Below are 12565 nucleotides of genomic sequence, written 5' to 3'. Positions count from 1 at the left end.
CATGTTACATGAATAATTTTTTTTTTCTACAAAGAAAAGACAAACTAGATAATAATAAAGAAAGTGAAAGATGCACTCTTTTTAAGGACTTTGTGTTGTCTCAAGTGGTTGCATGACACCAGTTTTTTTTCTACAATACTATTCTTATTTATCCCTTAATAATAACCTTAAATTGAAACTAATTAGTTTGAATTTTTTCGGTTTCTTTAATAATAATATATAGCATTACTTTGCACCACTTAATGAGAAAAATCAAAAGTCCAAATCTTTTTCCTTTACGTGATCGGTAGTCGTACAACAGTGTTCATTAATTCCAATTAGACTTTGACTATAGAAAAGTCCAATTAGCTAGGCTTTTAAAATTTGTGAGCCTTATTCAAATAATTAATTATCCTAATCTTGACAAAACCTACTTTTGCAACAATATCTCCCGTACTCATGACTTGGGATCTGATTGCATAATTTGATTATATGTATTCAAAAAATTATAATTTAAGTATAAAATTAGTTAAGTGTATGTATAACATTTGTACTATATGTATTCCAATAAAATGAATAAATTACTAATTAATACCAAAACATGCATAGAATTATATTAATATTCTTAGCTAACTTCACGTGTTATTTATGAACCTGGTCAAAGGCGGTGGTCAGACCCCAAAGTGGAGCTAATAGCGATTTGATCATTTATTATTTGACGTTTGTTTTTTCTATGATGGTTTATGTCATGTTTTACATATCCATATGTGTGCTGGTTTTTCTTTACTTACAGGAAAATTATCAAAAACTTGAAGAGGAGAGGTCCGCACAGGCGACGACAGACGGTCAATCCAGTTCCTCCTATTCCGATAATGGGAACATGTTGGTTACAACTGCAGGTGGATTCAACAAGAAAGAAAGAGTGGTCGGGCTGGGAGGATATGCTAGCCGGCTGAAGTCTAGTAAGCGGCCCTCTACCCAGGTTGACAGTGTTTCTGCAGGTAAACTCAATGCATAGTTAATTCTTTTATGTTTTCAATCTCTATTCTATTAATATTTTATTTTAAACATTTAACTTACTGTTTTATAATAATGTATTTGCAGATGAGCTTAAAAGGATGAGGGTGTCCCACTCCTAGATTCAGGAGCAATTGCATGCTGCGACGGAGCAATTGCATGCTGCGACGGAGCAATTAACTCAGCAAGCGGAATTTATGAAGCAGCAAGCTGACATTATGAAACAAATGCAGGAACAACTCCGACTTTTAATGCAGGACAAGGAAGCAAACTGCAACAAGTCGAAGAGACCGGCGCCGGATGATGACCCTGATGATGATGATGACTTTGCTAGGATTTTAGAGGCATACTAGTTGTTGTTTGTATGTTTTACTTCTTTTAGGATTTCAGAGATATATCAGATATTTTTTGTATGTTTTATTTTGTTTAGAACTTTAGAGACATTTTAGTTGTAGATTTGATGGTTGTTGTTGTTCACTTTTGTTGATATACTATTTAATCTTAATTTAATTGTTTATCCAGTATTTTTTGGATTTCTGTTGCTCAATTTATGTATTTATGTTCATTTGAAATCCTTGTTGTTTACAGAAAAATTAACAAAAGTTTAATACATTTTTTTATTTTTTTATTTTAATTCCAGAATTTGTGGCAGAAATTTTCAAAATTCCCTTGCAAAATTCGTAGCCTTTTGCGAGGGAAAATCAAAATGTTCCCTTGCAATTTTGCAACGGAAATTTAATACAGCCCTTGCAAATTTTGCTACGGAAGTTTGCGAGGGAAAAACACTGTAGATAGCTCTGTTGTTAGCGAGGGAAATTTACTTTTTTGCAAGGGAACTTTTCCGTAGCAATTTGCGAGGGAATTGTCATATGACAAATTTCCCTTGCAAATTTATTTACAAGGGAAATTTACTGTTTTGCAAGGGAATTTTTCCCTCTCTGATTGGGAATTTTCTAGTAATGTATTTACCTTTCGTATTTACCAAGTGAATTAAAATAAGCATATGCTTTTCAAGAATGTTGTTCTAGTTAGAGCCATTTGTTAAACAACTATTAGATATTCGTAAGGATATATGATAACAATATAATGTGTTGTTTTTAGCGGTCTTAAACTATCTATTAAAAGGATATGCTTTTTTATGTATGGTTGTGGTCTTGACTCATGTGGACTTAATTTATTTATGATGGTGATATTGACTTGCTCGATTATTGTAATTTTTGTCTTTGGTAAAATTATTGCAATATTTAACACAGCAAGTCAATCTAGTGTTCCCTTAAAAATTTTAAGCAATGCATCCGTAATTGAAAATAATTAAGTCGTTATCAATAACGGATCGGTAAACCACATCAACAAAAGAACAAAGAGGAGTAAAGACTAATGCATTAAACACTAATGTAAGTATGCAATATAATTCTGTTTTTATCATGTTGCTGTCTTAATTTTCCATATGTTAGTCGAGATGTATGTGTATTGGAAAGGTCTCATTTCTCAAAAAAATTTATTATTCAAAACAACAAAGTTGACATGTTGGCGGACCCAAGAATTATTATAATGGGGGGCGAAAAAATTATATGTACTCGTCTATTCAATAATCACTGACATTCCAATTCATTTTGGCCAATGTTTCAACATTAAATCAGAATTCAAGTAGCTATTAGATTTGTTTTTGAATCACAGATAAACTGAGTGATAATCAAACTAAAATATAACTGATTCAAAATCCGACCACTAACACTAGTTGGTCTAGTTCAGTTTTTAAAATATTTTTCCATTTTAACTACCTAGTTCTAATTGTACCGGTCATAAATAGGTAAAAAGCTTCTAGTAAATACTTCTAGGGTATACTACCTATTTCCATTTAAAATACTTCTAGTAAATCTACATTTTGCATGTACCGGTCAAAAGCTTCATTTTTCACTTCAATACTTTTCTCTTTGTATTCCTTTAACTTGAAAAATCTCCGTTCGTTGATAGCTACAACATTCTGTAATCATTTACAATGCTATTACTTTTGTACAACGTAAAGCTTGTCATAACAAGTTTTACACTTAACCAGGCACTGTATATATATATTATGTGTATCTTTCTAGTCTGATGTTACAACCCGCCTTTAAATTAATTTTTTTATATGCAAAAATTTTAAATAAATAATTTTTTAAGGGGGGCGGGGGCCACCACTAGCCCCATGTAGGTCCACCCGTGCATGTTCCTCGTATAGTTTACCAGGTCAAAGAGCGTGTCTGATTGAAATGTCAATGACAATAAACTTTGGAAAGTGTCTTAGACGTAAGTACAACGCAGAAGTCAAAAGATAAAGTTCAAATCGCGTTCAAAACAATTCAAAGTTAATCCTTATCCGCAAAGAAACCTCCCTTCAACATGGTTGACCATTTCCGATCCTGTAACATATATATTACAACAAAGCTTCTGTACCCAACTAGTACCTCAGATTCTACATCAACAATATTAACAAAGAAACTCGTTTCTAAAACTCATTCTTCTGCCACCACCCTTTTGAACTTCAACCATCATGGCAAATCCACCTCCATCTTCTGCCACAGCCATCATCGATCCTCGGTACTGTGCTCCTGGTATGCACCTCTATGAACTTCAACTAGCACATTTTGTGCATGTTTATTAATAACTCTTTAAAAAAAAAAAAAAAAAAAATTCTGTCTATTACTTCTCTCTGTTCTAAGACAGAATTTCATTCTCATCATCATCCTTTTGTTCATTGTAAATCCATTTTGTACTTAGCTAGGCTCATTCTGTATGATCAATAAATCCTGTTTAGAAGCACAGTTTACATATTTATAAACTACCATTATTGTTACAGCTTCACATCCCGTTGATTTAATTATCACAAAGGAAAGGACTAGGCGTGATAACTTCACTGTCACAGACATTAATGGAAACATCGTTCTCACGGTTAAGAGTTCTCTCGTTACCTTCGTAACACCTCGCCAACACCTGTTCTTACTTGACGCTTATGGAAACCCCATTGTCCATCTTCGCAGAGCGGTTGGTTCATCAACTCCCATCTCAATTTTCTTTCTGCTATGAATTTCTGTTGCTTTTCCTCTATTTTTCCCTTATTGTTGGTATCTAATAATGAGTAGGAACATCTCAAGTATGTATTTCTTCTTCTTCTTCTTCTTTATATTGGTTAATGTGTGATAGAATCAAAGTGAATGTGCATAAAAGTTTTTGGTGGGATTAATTATAATATATGTAGGGAAAAACTACTCTTATATTGCATCATAAGAGTAGTTTTATCTCCTACACAATCATCGAAAATCGTGACATTCATTTTTCTTTTTTCTTTAAATGGCGGGTCCCACCACATATGTGTCACAACATGAAAAAAAATATCTCTATATATTGTAGGTGATTCTCGAGCAATTATGCTAATTAAACTGTTTATGCTAAAGTTGTTCATTTGTAATCGAATGGTCATGAATTTGAATTCAGAAAAATAATCATTTTGCATATATACAAGGTAAAATTACATAACGAAATTGTCATCAGAGTCAGGATTTAACGGGGAAAAGTGGTTTATTATTGTGTTGTGGGTGAGTAGTATCTTTTCAAGGAATGTTGTGTTGCACACTTGCACTTGGTAATTGGTATATATGGAGTATTTGACAAAGCTCATGTAAGACATTAAAATGTATCCTTTTAAGCATAAATCTGAAATTACAATTAGATTGAAGGACAAAATTATAAAATATATATATATAATAGTTCATGAATCAACATTTAATTAAGTAGTATTTCAAATTATGTACCAAAAAAAGAGAGAGTAGTATTTCAAATTTATGAAATTTAACTTGGAAGTGACTGCTTTGTCGTGCAGCTACTGGCAGCAAATGATAGTTGGAAAGCATTTAGAGGTGAAAGTGAGGAACCAAAGGATCTGATCTTTATTCGAAAGCGATCCTCGTCAATGTTCCATCTAAGGACCAAATTAAATGTGTTCTTGGCAAATAATACAACAGAAGTTTGTGACTTCAAGGTCAAAGCAAATTTGTCTGGAACATCTTGGGATGTTTACAAGGGCGAGTCTGACACTACTGTTGTTGCTCAGGTTTGTTTTTTGACACATAATTTATTATTGGAAAAAGTTGAATCAATGCTGCCGTGGTTTGTTTCAGAATTACTATATTATATGTTTTTTTTTATCATATATACCCCTGTGCTCTATAAAAAATAAAAAACTGCATATGTAATAAAAAAAAATATACCTTTTTACAAATCACAGGTATATATGTGATAAAAAAAAATCACAAAGATATAAGTGATTTTGAAGCAAACTACAGAGATATTGGTGAAGTTTTCCCTTTATTATTTTACTTAGTTCTCTGCAACAAAAAAGAAAAATGGTAAAAAAAAGATAAATTAATCCTTTTTTTTTTTTAGTACAGATAAATTAATCCTTTTTGTTGAGAATAGGTGTGAGGAAAAAAGTTTCATGTGAAATAAAGTAGAAAGACTTGCAATCTTCTTGCCTTATTAAAATTTTGGATCGCAATAGGACCATTGGTTTTGTTTATGGGGGTAGTTTGGATTCCCCCCTAATGGCCCAATATTTTGAATAAAATTGCTAAAGATATTTTTATCTTTTTTTCTTTTTCAAATTATAGACGCTAGAAAGAAGTGCTAATATTAGTTGAAAATACAAATTTATGGAGATAATTGTTATTGCAGATAAATAAGAAGCTTGGGACTATATTTAGCAGGGAGAAGTTCATGGTCACTGTGTGTCCGAACATCGATTATGCATTCATTGTGGCGCTAATTGTGACTTTTGATTAACCACGACCAAGGAAAGTTCACAGGGGAAAATTAAGCTTAATTTGGGCTAAAACTCTCTGATGGGTTATAGACTTATAGTTGTGTATCTCAGTTTCTTTAAGTAGTGTATTCTTTCGTTTTTTTCATCAGATGTAAGGGATAAAAATGAGATTATGTTGTACTTTTATTTTAATTGTTTTTTGTAAATTCTTTTAATGCTTTAAAGTATTATTTGCACGTTAGTTATTACAGCAACAATAATGCACAATTACATGAGTAACTTCATATATGAGTTGGAGAAAATCTTAGGTAGGACAACCTCAAAACATAATTAATTGATTAAATGAGGTGAGCTAACGATAGTTGTAAAGAATCAATTCAACCCACCCATTAAATTTGAAGTGTGGACAAAAATTCCAATAAAAAAAAAGTGGAGTACGGTGAGTGTAACGCCTGGCAACTTGCAAGGATTAACGACTGTCCCCACACACTAACACGAGACTTTTCAGCGTGCTTTGTCCTCACTCACACACTTCCCGGGAAAACTTTCCAAGAGGTCACCCATCCCAGAATTGCTCCAAGTCAAGCACGCTTAACTATGGAGTTCTTCCGTTCCAGGCTACCGAAAAGTAGATGCATCTTGTTAGTATAAGTAGTACCAATTAATTCTTATAAGCCATTCCCAACTGTACCGTCCCATACCAGCACAGTCTCTGGAATCCCTCTCTTTCGGGTGTTGATTCGATTCATTCATGTACCCCCGTCCCTAGAAGCCTGCCAGGAGCCGCTCCTTGTCCATGCCTTTTCGCACCGGCGATCACTCCGAGCCCTCGTCAGCGCCCGAGATGTTACATGCCCACCAGCTTCCGCCTGGTTCGTCCTTGAACCACACCGCCTGGTTCGTCCTTGAACCATACCGTACTGGAAGAGAGGCCATGCTCTGATACCACTTGTAACGCTCGGCTACTTCAAGAATCAACGACTATCCCCACATACTAACATTTGACTTTTCAGTGTGCTTTTTTCTCACTCGCACACTTCCCGGGAAAACTTCCCAGGAGGTCACCCATCCCAGAATTGCTCCAAGTCAAGCACGCTTAACTATGGAGTTCTTCCGTTCCAGGCTACCGAAAAGTATATGCATCTTGTTAGTATAAGTAGTACCAATTAATTCTTATAAGTCATTCCCAACTGTACCGTCCCATACCAGCACAGTCTCTGGAATCCCTCTCTTTCGGGTGTTGATTCGATTCATTCATGTACCCCGTCCCTAGAAGCCTGCCAGGAGCCGCTCCTTGTCCATGCCTTTTCGCACCGGCAATCACTCCCCGCCCTCGTCAGTGCCCGGGATGTTACAGTGAGAATTGAACCTAAGACATGAGACTTTGATATCATGTAAAGAATTAATTTAATTTAAAAATTAAGCTATTAAGTGATGACCTTTTTAATAATTTATATTATTCTCTAAAAATAATAGTTAGGTCAACTATCGAATAATGATAACCAAAAGCAAGATATGATGAATATTTAATTATTTTCTGGGTATACTGGTACACAATTCTTTAATTAGCTAACTTTCTAAAAAGTCCTAGATAAGTTTATGGTAAAATATAGATTCCAGTTCTGAACTGTAGTTCATTTTCACCTTGGTGCTCAACATTTATTTTGTAGCACATAATTCCTATAAACTACCGTAAGGAGTAAAATTCACACATAATTAAGGTGTTAGACTTGGTGGGAAAAAAAAATCCTAAATCATAGAAGATAACCGCCCCCCCTTAAAATGTAGTCAATTTTCAAGTTTATTATATAATTTTTTTTTTAAATGCAATGGTAGTGTATAAAGTTTTATTTTAACATCTTACACACCTCATGTGAATGCATTTGAGTGGTACTTTGTTAACTAATACCTCATTTAATTAATAAACTTCATATACCAAACTTGAGAAATGTAATATATGTAATTTAGCCTCTCTTTTTTTATTTTTGTATAAACAATACCCCAATTTTGGTCATTTTAGTGCCCCAAATTAAAATCCTCTTAAAAGGGTTTCAACGCTTACACACCTATAAATTACTTTATAAATCTTATTTCCAACAAAAAAAAAAAAACGCTTACACACCTATTCTAATTTGGATTATCAGCTCCTCTTTTTTTCTTTTGTCTTTCTTTTTTTTTCTTTATTTAATTATTTTTTATTTCTTTTCAGCCTCAATTCCTCTCATGTTCATTTAGGAGCTAGCAATACAATGGCGTTAAAGACTTTTTCTTTATTTATTATAAACGAGAAATAAAATTTAGTATAAGAAGATAAATGACAATTTCAATGAAGTTTGATCCTAAATAATTACTTGAGCTAAGACTCATGAGTTTGTCTTATATATTTTAGTTCTTCAAAAATGATTATATTTTAGATTTTCATTCAAATAAAAATAACTACAATCTCCATTATTGGTTTGTCACGTTCCTCTTGAATTCTGATAGCTAGTTTCGTACGTATAAAAAAATACAGAAGGAAAAAAAAAAAAAAAAAGCCAAACGTAGCATCTCATACGAATAAATAACTCATTTCTCATCTAACCAAAAAAAAAAAAAAAACTCATTTCTCTGTAGCTTCGTAATTTAATAAACTTTAGGCATATTGAGAAACCAGATACGATAATTAATATCAATGTCCCATAACAACTTCCCGTTTCTTAATCCATAATTATCATTTATTTATTTTTTATTTTTTTTGTAAATAAAGAGGAGCACACCCCAAAAAAACAAAGACTAAACAATCAGAAACAAACGTGGAGACATCCCTTAACAGGAGCTCCTTAAAAGAAGATTAATTATAGAGAGATATATATCAAACTAAAAAATTTGACATCAAATTTTAACAATTGATTTTCATTGATCTAAAATTTATTGGGTTATACTTATTAATTAATTATTAATTTTCAATAAATTATAGCGATTAAATTAATAAAAATCAATAATTAAGATTTAATATTATACATGAGATAGGATCTTTGACTATATATATATATATATATATATATATATATATATATATATATAAACAACCATCCTATCCCACATGCAGATCACACAAGAGCCAGAAGAAAAGGTCAAGGGCATCATTTTGGTGTTTCTTTCTCTTTAGTTCAATAACCATGGCGTATCCATATTATCCTCTGCCACAGCCCTCTGCTCCCCCTAACATGCCGGCGATTCCCAACGTCGTCATTGGTCCTCAATTTTGTGCTCCGTATCCAGTGGATCTGGCCGTCATGAAAAAGGTGATGACCATTTCAGATGGAAACTTCGCGGTTACAGACATGAACAACAATATTATTTTCAAAGTTAAGGGTTCTCTATTAACCTTACGTGACCGTCGTGTCTTAATCGACGCCGCTAACAACCCCCTTGTCACCCTACGACGGAAGGTTTGTAACTTTTTCTAGCAATCACCTATATCCTCGTTTTAATTGTTAAGCTTTTAGACTCTGATGCAAAATTTAAGACATACGGTATAATTTTTGTTCAATTATTTATTAATTTAATGTGAGTAAAACGTGTACAAAGAATTGTGCGTTTAAGTCATGCATAACTCCATGTGCGATTTGGACAAAAACCAAAATGCATCTATCATCTGTCGTGTTGTACAAGACCCATATGATATATGGGTGACTTGAATGCGCGGCCAATATGCACGTCTTGTATTGTGCTAATTTTTATGCAATAGTTGTGCATGAAAATTATACGTGTCTTAAATGCGCACGTTTTCTATATGCATTTCACTCTCATCATATTGATAATAATTTACCAAAACAAAATAAATCGGTGATATGTTTGTGATTTTGCTTTAGAAGAGTCAGAAAGCCTAATTTCTCTTGTTTTCTTCCATTTTTTTATTTTTTGTTTCTTGCGATCAAAAAGTTTTTAGGATCATACAGATACATATATGTCGTGACTCGCGATCATTAGAGTAGAGTTATTATGCTGATGTTTACAAATTTTATATTTTCATATTGTATAGTATAACATCTTTATATTGAAACCCTAATATTTATGTATTTGTAATGTTTATATATCACTTCCAATTCCTAAACCAAAAGTACATATGCTCTACACTGAAACTAATATATATGGTTTACTTTAAAAAGAATTAAAATCTAAAAGAAGTAATTTTAGTTTTTTATAGACTATAAAAAATTTGAAAAATCATTAACATATATTTTTAATCTATATCTGATTTTACTTTTGACTGCAAATATTTCACCCGTAAAAAAAAAAATCAATTTTGGACCAGGATTTTTACAATATTTTATTTTATTTTATACAATAATGACATTGAGTTTTGAACTTAATTACTCAAGACCCTCACCACTACATTGTTCTCGTGGCTTAAATGGCTTAAATCTTTACAACATTTTAGAATCCACTTCCACAAGTATTATTATTTACTAAGCATTTTTTTATAAAATTCACACAACTATTATAATGTTTTGAGAATAATACTTTCAAGTCCAATGAAATGATTAAATTGAATTAAGATATTAGTAAAGAATTTAAAATCAAATTTTAACTGTTGAGAGTATTAATATTCTCGTAATATTTCTGAATTTCTCCTAGATATGATCACATCATTTGATGTAGGACCATGCATCTCAAGAAATAAATCCTTTGTTTTTTTTTTATATCTTTTTTCAAAGCATTAATACACAAGAAATTCAGCAGTACTCTTAATCTTCATATAGCTCAAATGAATCACAATCTAAATTTAAGTGAATTTAATGTTACAACTTACAAGTAAATGTATATATTATTGATGCAGATAATGACTGCACATGATCGATGGCAAGCTTTTAGGGGTGAAAGCACAGAAACCAAAGATCTAATCTTCACTTTGAAACGATCATCCCTTATTCAGTTTAAGGCCAACCTAGATGTGTTCTTAGCCAATAACACCAAAGAAGATGTTTGTGACTTTAAGGTCAAAGGTAGTTGGTTTGAACGATCTTGCATTGTTTATGCTGGTGAATCTAACAACATCGTTGCCCAGGTAAATTTAAATTCCTCTGTTTAGATAAACAAAACAACTGGTTATTATTAACTACTTTTAGTGAATTATCACTTAACTATGCTAATTGTTTATCGAAAATAATTAAAACATCTTGCGGGAATGCTATTGCAGATGCATAAGAAGCATACTGTTCAGAGTATTGTGATTGGGAAAGACAATTTCATGGTCACAGTGTATCCCAACATTGATTATGCGTTCATAGTGGCGCTAATTGTGATTCTTGACGAGATTAACGGAGATGATGAGTAGTATGATGATCAATTAGAGGTAATGTTATATATATAGTAAGTTCTATTGTACTCCTTATGTTAGGTGATACTATTTCATAAAAGGGAAAAATGTTTATCCTTTTAAATGACACAACTTACATCCTTTCACTCTCACAAAGAGGTGGGACTCACACCTTTATTTTTTTCTGTCAACTCTCTCTCTTCCTTTATCTATCTCTTTCTCTCTCTTAAAATGACACAACTTTACATCCTTTAAAATGACACACACTTTACCCTTCATAAAATTATTGTATGCTTAATAATATTTTAAGACTTGTATATTAAGCACTTAAAAGGTATAAGCCTGTTTGAATGGACTTTTTTCTCTCCAAAAACTGCTTTTTTTTTTCTTGAAAAAAAGTACTTCTCATTTTTAGTTCGTTTAGATGTCTGCTTTTAAAAAAAGCATAAGTCATAAAAAAGTCAAAAATCTACTTTTTTCAAAAGCTAAAAATTTTAACTACTAAAAAAAACAGAAGTCAAAAGTCAAATATTTTTTTCAAAAACTAAATATTTTTATAAAAATATAAATATCTTTAACTTTTATAAAAAGTACTTCTAAAATAAGAAATAAATAAAAGTTACTTTTTTTAGAAGGCGAAACAAACGAGCTCATATATAATTCAGTGATTCAAGCTAATGAAAATTATATATTTTTTGACTTGTTTGTGTGGAGAAAAGAAAAATTTTGTTTTTTTTTTTCTATAAGTGACAACTCCTCAATGAAAGGAGTAAGTGTGCTGAGACTACTACAAAGCATGTAGTTTTTTTTTTGGGGTAAATAGAAACATGTGCACGTAAAAGTTTTTATTACGTGTCATTAGTACTCTTCTCCCGGAAATAATGCAACAGAGTCTCGCCGACTTTATTTGTTTTTTTTACTTGGTGGGTTCCACACTTTTTCTTTCAATAGGAAAATTAATAGTTTCACTTTCTCCTCAACGAGAAACTATTAACCCAATAATGCACAAGGGGTGCTGAATTAATCAAAACAACAGAAAAAGTAGAGGAATGAGACATCAAAAGAAGTCAACTAAGGAAACGGTCCTCAGAAACAAGTGGAAACCATGACAGTTGTTTAAATATGTTGAACTTGTCTACACATGCTAACCCAACAGCCATAATGTACACCTTTGTAATGTTTGTCTTGGTTATATATGCACTATCTAGTGCGACTATTATTGTTCCTTTGGGTAAAAATTAATAGGAGAAAATCAATATTGGTGTAGTTGGCTAAGGAATAGGATTAGACTCATATCTTGCAAGGGCGTGAATTTGATTCCCACTAACCGATGTAAAGATTTTATCGGTGATGGAATTTATATTTCTTCTTAGAGATTGGAGTATGGTATTTAACCCCACCTAAAAAAAAATCAATAGGAGAAAATATACGCAATAAAATCTGGGAGTAGATTTTCTTATGTGAAAAAGTAG

At 32.1% G+C, this 12565-nt stretch overlaps 2 protein-coding genes across 2 annotated transcripts; both read left to right on the top strand.

The window, feature by feature from the left end:
• The first annotated feature begins 3451 nt into the window (after window positions 1-3451).
• Window positions 3452-5937, top strand: LOC133302153 (protein LURP-one-related 15-like). The gene is made up of 4 exons (XM_061501906.1): window positions 3452-3587; window positions 3833-4017; window positions 4853-5083; window positions 5704-5937. The coding sequence occupies exons 1-4, from the start codon at window positions 3527-3529 to the stop codon at window positions 5809-5811; spliced, it is 585 nt and encodes a 194-aa protein (XP_061357890.1). The 5' UTR covers window positions 3452-3526; the 3' UTR covers window positions 5812-5937.
• Window positions 5938-8949: 3012 nt separating this feature from the next.
• Window positions 8950-11111, top strand: LOC133302142 (protein LURP-one-related 10-like). The gene is made up of 3 exons (XM_061501895.1): window positions 8950-9222; window positions 10614-10841; window positions 10974-11111. The coding sequence occupies exons 1-3, from the start codon at window positions 8950-8952 to the stop codon at window positions 11109-11111; spliced, it is 639 nt and encodes a 212-aa protein (XP_061357879.1).
• The last annotated feature ends 1454 nt before the right edge of the window (window positions 11112-12565 follow it).

The sequence above is a fragment of the Gastrolobium bilobum genome, unplaced genomic scaffold (genome assembly GCF_033153095.1).
Source record: "Gastrolobium bilobum isolate Gb01-03AN ecotype WA unplaced genomic scaffold, APGP_CSIRO_Gbil_v1 utg36412, whole genome shotgun sequence".
In the NCBI taxonomy this organism is placed as follows: domain Eukaryota; kingdom Viridiplantae; phylum Streptophyta; class Magnoliopsida; order Fabales; family Fabaceae; genus Gastrolobium; species Gastrolobium bilobum.
This window is presented reverse-complemented; position numbering and strand designations above follow the sequence as displayed.

Excerpts from the sequence above, each read along its gene's own strand:
- LOC133302153 (XM_061501906.1), top strand. The coding sequence starts at position 3,527 with ATGGCAAATCCACCTCCATCTTCTGCCACAGCCATCATCGATCCTCGG. Across the intron at positions 3,588-3,832 it reads TCCTCGGTACTGTGCTCCTG|CTTCACATCCCGTTGATTTA; the intron begins GTATGCACCTCT and ends TTATTGTTACAG. Across the intron at positions 5,084-5,703 it reads ACACTACTGTTGTTGCTCAG|ATAAATAAGAAGCTTGGGAC; the intron begins GTTTGTTTTTTG and ends TTGTTATTGCAG.
- LOC133302142 (XM_061501895.1), top strand. The coding sequence starts at position 8,950 with ATGGCGTATCCATATTATCCTCTGCCACAGCCCTCTGCTCCCCCTAAC. Across the intron at positions 9,223-10,613 it reads TTGTCACCCTACGACGGAAG|ATAATGACTGCACATGATCG; the intron begins GTTTGTAACTTT and ends TTATTGATGCAG. Across the intron at positions 10,842-10,973 it reads CTAACAACATCGTTGCCCAG|ATGCATAAGAAGCATACTGT; the intron begins GTAAATTTAAAT and ends ATGCTATTGCAG.